Here is a 13,284-nt window from a genome sequence, read left to right as displayed (position 1 = left end):
TTGTATCTTAATTAGAATCAAGTACAAGGTACTGTTTTATAATTACAGAGAAAATTTTTAAAAATTAGAATTATTTGCTTATAATAGAGTCTATGGGAGATGGCCTTTCCGTAATTTGGAGATTTCTGGATAATGGGTTTCCGGATAAAGGATCCTATGCCTGTAAAAAGAATTGCCCCAAAGTACTGCAGTTAGGCCTGTACTGGGGTGATATTTCACAGTATATCATGTGAGGCATAGTAAGCACAGTAATTTAAAAAAGTGACATTTTGAAACCGCTAGTTGTTTCTTTTAATGGATACGTTTCTTATATAAAAGTAAACATGGTTGTAGCCAAAAAACTGCTAATAACGTATGAGCCCTGGGAAAATAAAAAACAAAAATATTTAAAACAGGGTGTTAATTTAGAGAACAGCATTTATTATTTTGCATTTCTTATTCAGGCAAAGTAACAAAGCCCCCCAGCCTGCAATGTCAAGATTTTTATTTTGAATAAAGGATGTATTTACCTTTGCCTTTTTCTGGGGATGGAATTAGATTTGGGGGTTGGCAAGAGATTGTCCCATCTTGCTGCAATTCAGCTGTAGTTTTCGCTCCTCCAAAGTCACAAATCAGATTATCGTTATATAATAAATATATTGAGGGTTCCACAGTTAATGTAACCTGTAACAAAGAACAATAGTTCCATTAGACAAAGTCACCTCCAAAGCTAAGATGTCTGTTTATTATTTGCCTTTAAAATTATGCATTCTAATTATTCTGTAATAAGAGATTTACAAGATAAAATAGTTTGTTCTTGCAAAGAAATTGCAGACTATTTCCACTCTGAAATACGTGGACAGCAACTTCAACAGTTACATATTCAGTTACGTATTCTTTACTTAATGACGTAGCTACTGAGTGCCTCCTGTCCCTTTCCCGCCACAAGTGGTTTATTAGACTTGTTGCTTGATGTATGTGCACTTGACCCTTGGTGGGCTAAAACGTCTCCCTTCAAAATAAATCTTTTTGATATTGGACATAAGAATAGTGCAGATTCCTCCCAGAGATTATTTATGCTTCAGGCACCCAGGCGTTGATGACCCATCATGGCCAAAATTATTGGCACCCTTAACTTAATATTTGGTTGCACACCCTTTGGAAAAAAAATTACTGAAATCAGTCGCTTCCTATAACCCTCAATAAGCTTCTTATACCTCTCACTGGGAATTTTGGACCACTCTTCCTTTGCAAACTGCTCCAGGTCTCTCTTATTGGAAGGGCACCTTTTCCCAACAGCAATTTTAAGATCTCTCTACAGATGTTCAATGGCATTTAGATCTGGACCCATTGCTGGCCACTTCAAAACTCTCCAGCGCTTTGTTGCCATCCATTTCTGGGTGCTTTTTGATGTATGTTTTGTGTCATTGTCCTGCTGGAAGACCCAAGATCTTGGACGCAAACCCAGCTTTCTGACACTGGGCTCTACAGTGCGACCCAAAATTCTTTGGTAATCCTCAGATTTCATGATGCCTTGCACACATTCAAGGCACCCAGTGCCAGAGGCAGCAAAACAACCCAAAACATCACTGAACCTCCACCATATTTCACTGTAGGCACTGTGTTCTTTTATTTGTAGTCCTCATTCCGTTTTCGGATGTGCTTTACCAAAAAACTCTATCTTGGTCTCATCTGTCCACAAGACGTTTTCCCAGAAGGATTGTGGCTTACTCAAGTACATTTTGGCAAACTGTAGTCTTGCTTTATTATGTCTCTGTGTCAGCAGTGGGGTCCTCCTAGGTCTCCTGCCATAGAGTTTCATTTCATTTAAATGTCGACGGATAGTTCGTGCTGACACTGATGCTCCTTGAGCCTGCAGGACAGCTTGAATTTATTTGGAACTTGTTTGGGGCTGCTTATCCACCATCCGGACTATCCTTTCATCAATTTTTCCGGACTATCCTTTTCATCAATTTTTCTCTTCCGTCCACACCCAGGAAGATAAGCTACAGTGCCATGGGTTGCAAAGTTCTTGATAATGTTGTGCACTGTGGACAAAAGTAAATCCAGATCTCTGGAGATGGACTTGTAACCTTGAGATTGTTGATATTTTTCCACAATTTTGGTTCTCAATTCCTCAGACAGTTCTCTTCTCCTCTGTTGTCCATGCTTAGTGTGGCACACACAGACACACAATGCAAAGACTAAGTGAACTTCTCTCTTTTTTTATCTGCTTTCAGTGTGATTTTTATATTACCCACGCCTGTTACTTGCCCCAGGTGAGTTTAAAGGAGCATCACATGTTTGAAACAATCTTATTTATCCACAATTTTGAAAGGGTGCCAAAAATTTTGTCCAGACCATTTTTGGAGTTTTGCGTGACATTATGTCCAATTTGCTTTTTTTCCTCCCTTTTTTGTTCTGTCCCAATACACACAAAGGGAATAAATGTGTGTATAGCAAAACATGTGCTACTGCAATACTTTTCTGTGAGAAATACTTGATTTTCTGGAAAAATTTCTGCTGCACAAACAGGGGCTTGGGGATACAAAAGAAAAAGTGTTTATCGAAAAAATTCCAACGTTTCGAGCACAACCAGTGCTCGAACTCAGAGCACTTGTCCCTGAGGAAAAGCTCAAAAACATTGGAATTTTTTCAATAAAAACACTTTTTCTTTTGTGTGTACGGCACTCTTTCTATTATATTTTTGTTTTTGCCCTGCACCAAGGGCATTTGGACTTGTATAGGGTGTGCTCCTAAATATAAACGAATGAGTCACAGACTAAATTTCTTACCTTGCGCAGTGACATGACACTCATATTCCCTGGCGTCGCACTCTTGACTTGCATACATGTTCCAGAAGGACTAAATAACCAGTGACTGTTATTGTTCCTTGGGCAATCAACCTTCCTTGTGCATCTAATAAGAACATTAAAAGTAAACCGTTTTAGATTTCATACTTTAAAAGATATTGCAACTGAGCTGTAAGTCTTGGCAAAACATAGTATTTAACTTGCTACTGCTTATTTATACTTTTGAACTGCCAATAGCAGCGAGTCTTGTGCCATTCCAGATTATCAGCATTTAAGCAATCAATTCACATTTTATAAGGAGGCTGTATTTTAACTAAAAATTTAACTTCTTTTGTTATGATCAACACTTTTTTTTGTGCATTGAATTTACAAACAATTTTGACTAAAAATATTTTGCTTTTTACAGTAATATAGTACTAAGGACCTTCACATTTAAAAGTTGTGGCCAGGAATCAAAATGCTGTAACTAGTATAAATATGTTTAATATTTTGCAAGCTGGATATTGGACCCTGTAAGAGACTCAGAAGGTACCATATTTAGGGAGATTTAACTGTGAATATGTGGAAAAAAATGGGCATATGCATATTTTAATACATCCTGCAAACAAAAATAGAAAAAAAAAAAAACTCCATAAAAATAGGAACATCTTTTTAATTCTTAATTCCATCAGGGTTTCACGTTCACCATGGTCATGTTACTGATGCTATACTATAGCCAAACAGAAAGGGGAAAAAAACTTTCCATCAGTTGGTACTTAATATTGAATACCTCTTGGCCCCCAACACAAATGACAAACAGTACATCTTTTCAAGAACTAAATTCTCAAGTACCATTCATGTTGCATATACCAGTGAACATTTACTTGGCTGTGGTCCCTGGTGAGCAGTGCTATTAGCAAGTTAGCCTAGAATGCCCATTATAAGAAAATGTTACACTTACTTTCCTTCAAGAACACACCAACCACAATAAGGATCATTTGTTGAAATGCATTCATTGCAATTTGAAGAACGGGCACAATCTTGAACAGGAACTCGGTAGGCCTATAGATAAAGCATATTGTAAGAGGGAAAAATGCCCTGACAATTCTTAAATGCATAACTCTTATCACTTTGTAGCATATAAATATTAATGCATCACACACACACAAACCTGAAACTATCCCCAGATACATAACAGATGGTAATATTAAACATTTCTTGCATTTTGGTGACAATTACATAATGATTAATAATTCGTTATTAAATAAAAAGTCTACATAATTCATAATTGTATTTTGTGTAGTACTTTTCAGACACTAAAACAGTTTTCAGTCTTATAAGGAAAATGGAAAAAATGGAAGGTGGATATAGGTGATGAGAAACTGGCATTGTTACTAATATAGTATTGGCCAATTGCCTGTATTATATTTAATCGCAATGACTTTTGAACATAGCATATCCCAAAGGAAGGCAGACAATTACAATCAGCAGTAAAGGTTCTATAACATTTTTGTCTGGTAAAGAAAGAATATATTTTGTTTCATAAAAGCCAAAACAACCCCTGATTTTAACAAAAAGTTTTTTCTTCCACTGTTTTTTTTTTTTTTGGTAAATATTGAGAAATCTTTAACTTATTGCCAATTTCAGCAAGACATGTAGGCCTGCATTCCCAAACTTAGGGTGTACTGGGAAATCTGCTGGCTCTAAAATAATACCTAAAAACCTACAACAGAGAGGAGCTTAGCTCTTAGTGAGCTGAACTGCAGGGTGTCCATCAAATTTAAAATGAATACTTAGTTAAAGGGCTAATGTCATCAGAAATTAAAGTGTTAACTGAAAATATGTGAAATGTGCTCAGTAGTGTAGTTTTATGAACTTACTGAACAAATGTTGAAGAAGGTGGTATGCTGCCCCTTTAATAATTACAAAGAATGAGGCTTACTTGAGTGAGACAATGTAAGCAGATACATTGTATTTATAAAGAATGTATACACAATAAACTTGATGTCTAGTGTAACATAAAACACAGCTTATGTATAAAAAAAAAAAAAAAAAAAGGTCTTGTTATAAAAAAAAAAATTTTGTAATGACAGTGTCCCTTTAAAACCAGATACCAGCATTGCCGATTTGAAGATGTAGATCCACAGAGTGGCAAAGTAATAGCTATAACATTTCAACAACAGCACTGTTCACGTGCCTAAAAGTAGTTATCTGGATATAAATACCACCCCCAAAATACAAGAACCAGCTCAGCTCTCCAATCACCAAGGTTAAGGTGCTATATGAAACTACCTATGGTAAGTGGTGTATACCACAAAACTATTTGCATATAATTTCAACATGTTTAAATACCTGCATTTATTATTTTCACTTGATCTATGCAACATACATGGGTAACACACATATAGAAAAGGTTTACCTTTTTCTTAGTCATTACATACAGATGTTTTTGATCAGCATCAAACACCATGCCATTCTTCACTGCACTTGATGTTTCAAAGGAAAGGTTCCTATACTCATATGATTGGTCTCTGATAAAAGCCTAAGAAAAAACAAGAAACTGAGTTATGGTTCCTTTACAGATATCATTGATTTTTTTTGTAATATTTGCTTATCATATAATTATAAATACAATTATCGGTATCTATTGGTAATATGCTACCATGAAAGTATTAATTCCTGTTAGAAGTGAGCAGATGGTATTCTGTAAAGAAGGCCAGACAATGGGCATCACAGTAAGCTTTTGGTTATAGAAGCTGGCCACAGTAATGCAGGTTTGGCATGTTGCTACAAGGTTTGGCATGTTGCTGCAAGGTTTGGCATGTTGCTGGCAAGGCTGCTACCTGCTCCCATACTAGGAGCAGGTAGCAGCCTTGCACATTTATCCTTTCTCAAGCTTGCCCTGCACAGCCTGGTACCTACACAGGGAACCATGACCAGGCTGATACTACATGGCTTTGTACAAGTAATGGCTCTGTGCTTTTTGCTATACGATATACCAACAACTGTGATGCCAGGAGGTGCAGGAGCCTGTGTAACATTAGGTTTAGACAGACACTCTCATATTACTTTTTACTTCAGTCATGTTGCTGCAAAAAGCTTTTAGGAAAAGCCACTCATTAATTGACAAACACTTAACACTAGCATATTGTTAGAGTTGCAGCCTTTGTCAAGGTTTTAAATAGTGAACAGAACACATTAAAAGGAAAAACATTTTCATGAAGTTAACCAATGGAATCCTCCCTCTAAATATTCTGCCTTTGGCCTGCGAAATGATTTTTTTGCAGCACTGGCTCATTTCCTGCACACTACAATTCCACTACTTATTAAACAGAAACACTTAAAGATATCTGCATCTCAGCTGCCTTTCGTGCTTCTTCAAAGGTCTGTTAATCAGATGGCTTCTGCTATATTGTTTCAAAATCAAAACTAAAGGGACAGACAGTTACTGCTTTTAATAGCAGTTACATTTATAAAACCTTAAAACAATTTATAATGTGTAGGTGATTTTTTTTGTGCAGGCATACAAAAAAAGAGAGGGGGATCTATGTATTTATGTATTTTAGCAGAGTTACTCTGCAGGAAGAATGGTGTGGGGGTGCTACAACCACACCCGTCCCTTTAATGATGGTCTTATGCCTTTAAAAAAATGGGTGTTGCTTAATGGGCAGTCTTCTCCTTTACAAGCGGGGGAGGATTAAGCCTGTAGAACCAAGCTGTGGTCTTGGCAATCTCTCTCTATAAAAGCTGAAGGCATGGGAGTGAACTAAGCCCTCTGACTCAAACCAGCCCCCAGGTCAGGATTGGCTACTGTGCATGGGAGTGCCAGCCTTTGAAAAATATGACCAGAGGTAAATAGATAGGACCATCATACGGGGTTTACCTTGACATGGTATGGTGGTTTACCAATCTTATGATCAGAATTTTGTAACTAAAAACCCCTGTTTTTGTAAATACATGCATTAGCATAGACAATTTACTTATGAAACAGGGGACAAGGGAATGTGCATTGATCAATACCCCTCTCTTTTTTGTATGATTGTAGCTAATTCGGCCAGATCAGTCGCACTTCCATTGTATTTGTATACTCTATTTAGCCTTGGAGTGCTCCCACAAACCCCTTCTGTGTATATATGAATTTTTAGTGCATGCTCTATTTTGTTTCACTGAGTATATATTACATTACCTTTGCACCAAACCAGAAGTATTTGGTTTAACATTATAATTACCTTCACAAGTTTTCCTTCAGCTGTCCCCAAAAATGCAATGGTGTGCTCATTCTCAACAGCGATGGCAACTGAGCTAAAAGGATTCTTCTCTCTTATTAACACAGAACTTTTGGATACACCTTCCTTGCACTCCAAGGGGTAGGGCAAGTGTTCTGACCCACAGCGATAACTTTTAGCAGCTCCCTTTGGATGAAACAGGAAATCAATTCAACCACTTCAAGAGCCTAACATATGCATTCTAAGAAACCTAAAGGCAGAGTTTTTACGTATGACTTATTACCATACTAAAATTGTTACATTTAGTTTGTTCCTGCTACAATAAATCTTTACAGGGCAAAACAAATGTGGGCAGCACATTAAAATGCTAGAAAGTGGAAAATATTGGATTGGACCCAACAAATATTAAAGGTCTTTGGCATATGACATTTTTTACATGGCCAAATTAATTGCTTGAGTTTTGTAATTACAGCTCGTTTTGTTTTTACATTTTAAATGGCCTTAATGACCTGTAACAAGAAGTTGGAATATTTTATTAAGCTGTAACTGCTATGCGTTGGCTATAGACTGCAGATAAATGTATGCAGAAAACTGGTTAGTTGTGTCACGGATCCACTTCTGTGGGAGGTCCAGAGAAATGGATGAAATGGACTTATGCTGTAGACTGATTAGTGTTTCCCCTCTTGTATACTCCTAAAATAGCAGCAGAATGACTACTGTGCAAATAGTTTTTGTTGACCAAAAAAGGGGTCTGGAGAAAACAAATCTATTGTGCAAACCAAAGTTACAATCATTAATAAATCAGCCCCTTAATATATAATAAATATGTAGTATTTTCATTTTAAACTCCACATTTATTTATCTGAATAAAATATCATCTGTCAATTATAAGGTCAAGAAAGGGTAATCAATTATTCATAGCAATATAAGAAACATATAAACCAAGTATAAAACAAGTGAGCTTACCGATGGTGAATTTGCACAGGACAGTTCTCCTCCATATGGCTTAAAAAATAGAGTCTTGAGATCAGCTTTATTACTTGTGTAACATGCCTCACGGTTTTCTTCAAATTTATTATTAATCTCAGACAGTGAAAACACACAGACAGCAGATTGATCTGAAACTTGTTTTCTGCTAAAAACACCAAAGAGAACTGTTGTTTCAGTGGATGGAAGTTTCATGATATCTGCTAAGTCACTGCCCGGTTTAGTAACAAAAACAGAGTGGCTGAAATTGTAGCTCTCATTATTCCTCTGGTTTTTACATTCAAGAGGCATCTCAATATAGGAGTAGTAGTTGAAATCATCCTTACAAAGACGGGAAATAAAAGTCCGATTTTCATTACTAATTCGATCTGCTCGTGTTGAGACAAAATAAACATAATCATCATTCTCAAAAGCAGTTACAAATTGCTGGAAATGTTTTATATGATCAACAGATTTAAATGTTGCAGAGTCTTGATACACTTCAAAAACATCTCTATCTTCTTTCTTTTCCAGTATCCGCGTACTTATGATAATTCCATTGTCATTTTGTACATGGCCTTTTCCAACAAATAAAAGCCTCCTTTTTTCTTTGCCATGGTTAGTGACCAATCCAACAGTAGATATAACTTCATCATTGCTCGCAACAAAAGACTTTTCTCCTAGGTTATCTTTATACCAAAGCTCTGTAGAAATATCGCTCATAGCCCTTAACGAGCAAATTCCTTTAAAAATGCTACCACATACAATAATCCGTTCATGTGGCTTATCTAGCAGCAGCAGCTTGTTATAATTATCTGTTATTTCTGCAGAGGGACACTGCTGGGAGTCAATGGGTGGTGTGCAAGATTTTTTATCTAATTTTGGACCTGTGGTAAAATTCACTTGCATATCGAGCTCTGCAGAAAGTTGGTACAAGCGATTTACAGCTCCAATATAAACAATGCCAGTGTCATTGTTAACAGCAAGATGGTTTAAATCTGTGTCACTAAAGAAAGAGAGAAATGTTTGTGCTTGTGGCATCAATATGATGCAGATAATTAGGCTGGAAACTTGAAACCATAAAGCCATTGTTGGTCAGAGTCTGAAAAAAAATAAATAAAAAAACACCACATTAAAATTTTAGAACAAGCTGTGCCTAAAAATAGTGAATGTTTTTGAATACCCTTGTAGCAAAAGATTGCTTAGTCAGTATAAATATGTAATCCCAAATTTGTAATTAATCCTACTAACAGCAGTTTATTGGCTCGTGTATGGGGCTCTCTGATGAGCCTACTCGACATCTGGCCAAGGTGTCAACCTGGTGGGACGAGGAGCACATCAGCGCGTTGATGCCGTCCTCGTTCCGATGGCCTTTATGAGTTCAGTCAGCTGAAACTTCTTGTGAGAACTAGTCTTATGAGCAAAACATTGATTATTCTGATCCATCTATGACACGGACAACTGAATAATGTTAACAAATTGAAGTGAAGTCAGAATTGAAACAATGCATGTAGCAGGTCTGCTGGCTTCAGCTACATTGTTTTTAGGATTCAGAACCAGGCTTTCAGCAAACATAACAAATCATTTTAAATCTAGCAACATGTGTTTAATCATTTTTAATAAAAAGCTGTTTAGGATTACATTTTTTATGCAAAAAAATATATATTTAGGGTGTGATATAGATCATTGATTTATAGCCTGTCCAACAAACTGCTGAGAGTGCTCACAGAATACATTCACAGACTTCAGAGATTTATCAATTTACTAAATCCAATTTATATACTTCAGACACAGGAAATTCCAATATAAGTAAGACTACACAAGTGATTTCACTTTTTATACTAAAGGTAATATTTTAACTAAATGTTATATTTATAACAATTGTATTCAAACTTTTCCTATGTTGTGCGGCAATTATCTGATAGATTGTATAATTATAGGTCAGGTTGTATAAAAAAAAATATGGATGTCATACAGAAATCACTCTTAAGAGGTTACTGTAGTATACTTATAAAATAAACACCTTACAGCATTTGACAGAGGGACATAAATGGTAAAAATTCTGGCCATGGCCACACTCCCAAAATATGATGCCCAGTTAACAAAAACACACTCCTATTTAAATGATTCGAATGACATCCATACCATGGGTCCCACATTTTACATATTGTTGTACCCAGAATTCCATAACATACTGTGAACCTCAGGCATTTCATGAGAGACAGTGATGGGCCCCCCAAGAGGCAGGACAGACATGTGTTTCACTTTCCATTCTGTACTTCCTAGATATCACTGTACTTTCAATCCCCCTGTCCTCACAGTCTATAATTGTGTAACCTGTGCATGGGCATGGCAACTGGTCATATTTTGGGAAAATGTAAAGCTTTCCTAATAACAGTGCCCACCAAATGATGCCTGCCTGCAGCGATTTTTAATTCCAAGATCTAAGAGAAATAAGATTTAGATTAGTTTATATAGTGTAAACCAGTGATCCCCAACCGGTGGTTCGTGAGTAACAGGTTACTCACCAACCTCTTGGATGTTGCTCCCAGTGGCCTCAAAGTAGGTGCCATTTTTGAATTTCTGGCTTGGAGACAAGTGTTGATTGCATAAAACCCAGTGTAAAGTCAAACAGAGCCTTCTATAGACTTCTACAAACGTTTTCCATGCTTGTGTTGCTCCCCAACACTTTTTCTATTTGAATGTGGCTCATGGGTATAAAAGGTTGAGGGATCCCTGGTGTAAATCATACACAATATAATCTTCACTGTCATCTTGCTGCTGTAAAGATTGTTAAACTCAGCAGTTTACTATTCTATGTATGGTACCCATCTATCAGCCTGCCCCACTTAAAGGAAAAGTCAAATCAAATTCACTAAGTATGTAAATGTGTTAGACACCACCCTGTGAATATAATGGAAAACCTTAGACCTGGGCTGGCACCCATATTTGCTGAAAACTGCACTGAACCAGGGTACCCTCCACTGAGCACTGCACCACATCCCTGCCAATATCCCTGCATATCTCTGTGCTGGGTAAAAATCCAAACTTTAACTTCAAATTCACTGCACACCCTTGCACCCCCAGTGCATTTGACTTGATCCTTTAAACTGATGATTAAGGTTAGTTGAGGCTAACACATCCCTCATCCCATCCTTTGAGTTCTAGTCAGGTCACATTGCATTTTAGACAGTCTTTTATAGTCTTTTAAAGTGTCTTTTTTGCCGACTAGAAGACTTTGACAAGGTTTGAAAACCTCAGCTTCAGTTATACCCTGGTGCCTTGAAATTTATTTTTTTAGTAGTTTCCTGTACCATTTTGTTATGGGTACCAACTGTAAGCAATTTATGTATATAACTATAGAAACACTGTATTTTAAAAAAACATCTATCAGTATTTTATAAAAAAATAAATGTAAACAAAGTATTATCAGGCAGCATTTACATAAATTAATTAACCACTAGAGGTCGCCAATGAGCTTAGCAGAAGCAAAAGCTGTGCAAACCCAGCATGCAGTCTTAGTAATAAACCACTGTGTGATTGTTTTTGAAACCACTCCAAATGGTATAGTTAATGACCAGAAAAGAAAGCCACAAGACAAGCCAGAGCCAAGAGTAATTTCTAACCTAGTTTTCTGAATGAGGAATTTTTAATCACTAGTGAAATATGTTGCAGTAAATGGAGAAACATAAGCCACCCACCAAATTGCTAGGGAGAACACTTTCTTTATTTATTTTTTTTAATTTAGCTCTAAGCACATTTTTAAAAAATCTTAACCCAAAAAAATAAGTGATGCTATGGCCACCTTCTTATACCTTCTTCTTATTGTGTTCAAAAATAGTGGTTTTATACTGCTAAACAGGTTTAGCTGAATGGCTCTTTTTGAAGGGCCAGTGTGTCAGTGATCCTGTTTACGCACTATATATACTTCCTATATTCACAGTTAAACTTTCTGTTGCTGACTCTCAGTTGAGGCAAAAGAAATCTAAAAATACATATAACTAAGAAGCTGCTAAAAATGAAAAAAAATCAGCGCTCAAAGAAGTGCCCTGAGTAAGTTTACAAGTCACTTTTGAATTTAGATCGCCTTTAAGTAACCCAATGTATTGGGTTATATAACAGACACTTACATGATTGATGCAAATTAAGCTTCAGGTTTATTCCTAACTGGTGGATACGTGGTCAGTGAGCAAGTTATGGTGAATATTTAACCCCAGATCCTACTAAGTTGCAGAAATGGGCTAGTTATTGTCTAAAGGACAAAGAAAGGGTTAATCACTAGAAAGTGGAGTAGGTAGCTCCAGTGAACATAATAACAAACCTCAGACCCAGTCCGGTGCTCCTTGGTTGAAAACACATAAGCCTTAAGGTCCCCCATACACGGGCCGATTGTAGCTGCCGATATCGGTCCCTTGGACCGATTCAGCAGCTTATCGGCCCGTGTAGGGGCAGAAATGAGGGACCTGGCCGACCGATATCTGGCCTGAACAGACTGCCCCATTGCCGCCGTTAGAATTCGTTAGTTTGTCCCCAGGGCCAAACAATCGAATTCGCCAACAGGTTCCCCGATATCGCCCACCTGTAGGTGGGAATATCGGGTAAAGATCCGCTCGCTTGGCGACATCGCCAAGCAAGCAGATCTGCCCGTGTATGGGCAGCTTTACAGTTGAGCCATATTTTGCATTGTCCCTGGGATTCCTTGCATTTGCCCAAGCTGTGTGCATGCCCAGTAAAGTAAAAGTGTGTTTTTCAATGCAGTTAGGTATGTTTTTAAATGTAAAAAGGTCCCAAGATCAATTTTTGACCTTCATGCCAAGTAATTAGAATTTATTTTAGTGTATTGATATGTCTGATTGTATGTGTGCACTGTGGGTCATTTGGACAGGTTAAACTTGATGTATTTTTGTCTTTTTTTAACCATACATAATTTATTTTGAATTTATATTTAGAGGGAGGCACCTAACACTCTGACATCATCCTTGTCCTTTAAAAGAGCCAACTGCACTGTTGAGGAAATAATTCTAAGCAGAAAAAACAACATATTAAGTGTGTATGTGAATGCTGCTCCATTGCCTTTAAACCTCTGTTTTCTGGCAAAGAGCTGCAGAACTCACACAGCAAAGCATAAACCAATGTGAAAGCCAAAAAAGAAATCTGTGGCACTGCATATATTTGAACATTTTAAATGCAATATTTTGACTTGCCCAAGATATAAATAGTACTGTAGCTAGAGAACAGGTACTGAAGCTAAAGACTTAGTTACACAAAGCAATAAAAATAATAATTATATAGTTACTTTTGATTGAAAAAGTCCAAGATCA

At 36.9% G+C, this 13,284-nt stretch overlaps 1 protein-coding gene across 2 annotated transcripts in view; it reads right to left on the bottom strand.

The window, feature by feature from the left end:
• Nucleotides 1-13,284, bottom strand: part of plxnb2 (plexin B2) — a 110,922-nt gene that overhangs the window by 33,884 nt on the left and 63,754 nt on the right. For both annotated transcript variants that reach the window (NM_001017322.3, XM_012959119.3), the window contains 6 exon segments: nt 510-663; nt 2,775-2,898; nt 3,733-3,833; nt 5,191-5,313; nt 7,001-7,183; nt 7,964-9,065. In NM_001017322.3, coding sequence (NP_001017322.2) covers nt 510-663; nt 2,775-2,898; nt 3,733-3,833; nt 5,191-5,313; nt 7,001-7,183; nt 7,964-9,052 — 1,774 coding nt within the window. In that variant the 5' untranslated portion in view covers nt 9,053-9,065.

The sequence above is a fragment of the Xenopus tropicalis genome, chromosome 3 (genome assembly GCF_000004195.4).
Source record: "Xenopus tropicalis strain Nigerian chromosome 3, UCB_Xtro_10.0, whole genome shotgun sequence".
Lineage (NCBI taxonomy): Eukaryota > Metazoa > Chordata > Amphibia > Anura > Pipidae > Xenopus > Xenopus tropicalis.
Note: the sequence above shows the minus strand (reverse complement) of the source record. Positions and strands in the feature narration are given on the sequence as shown.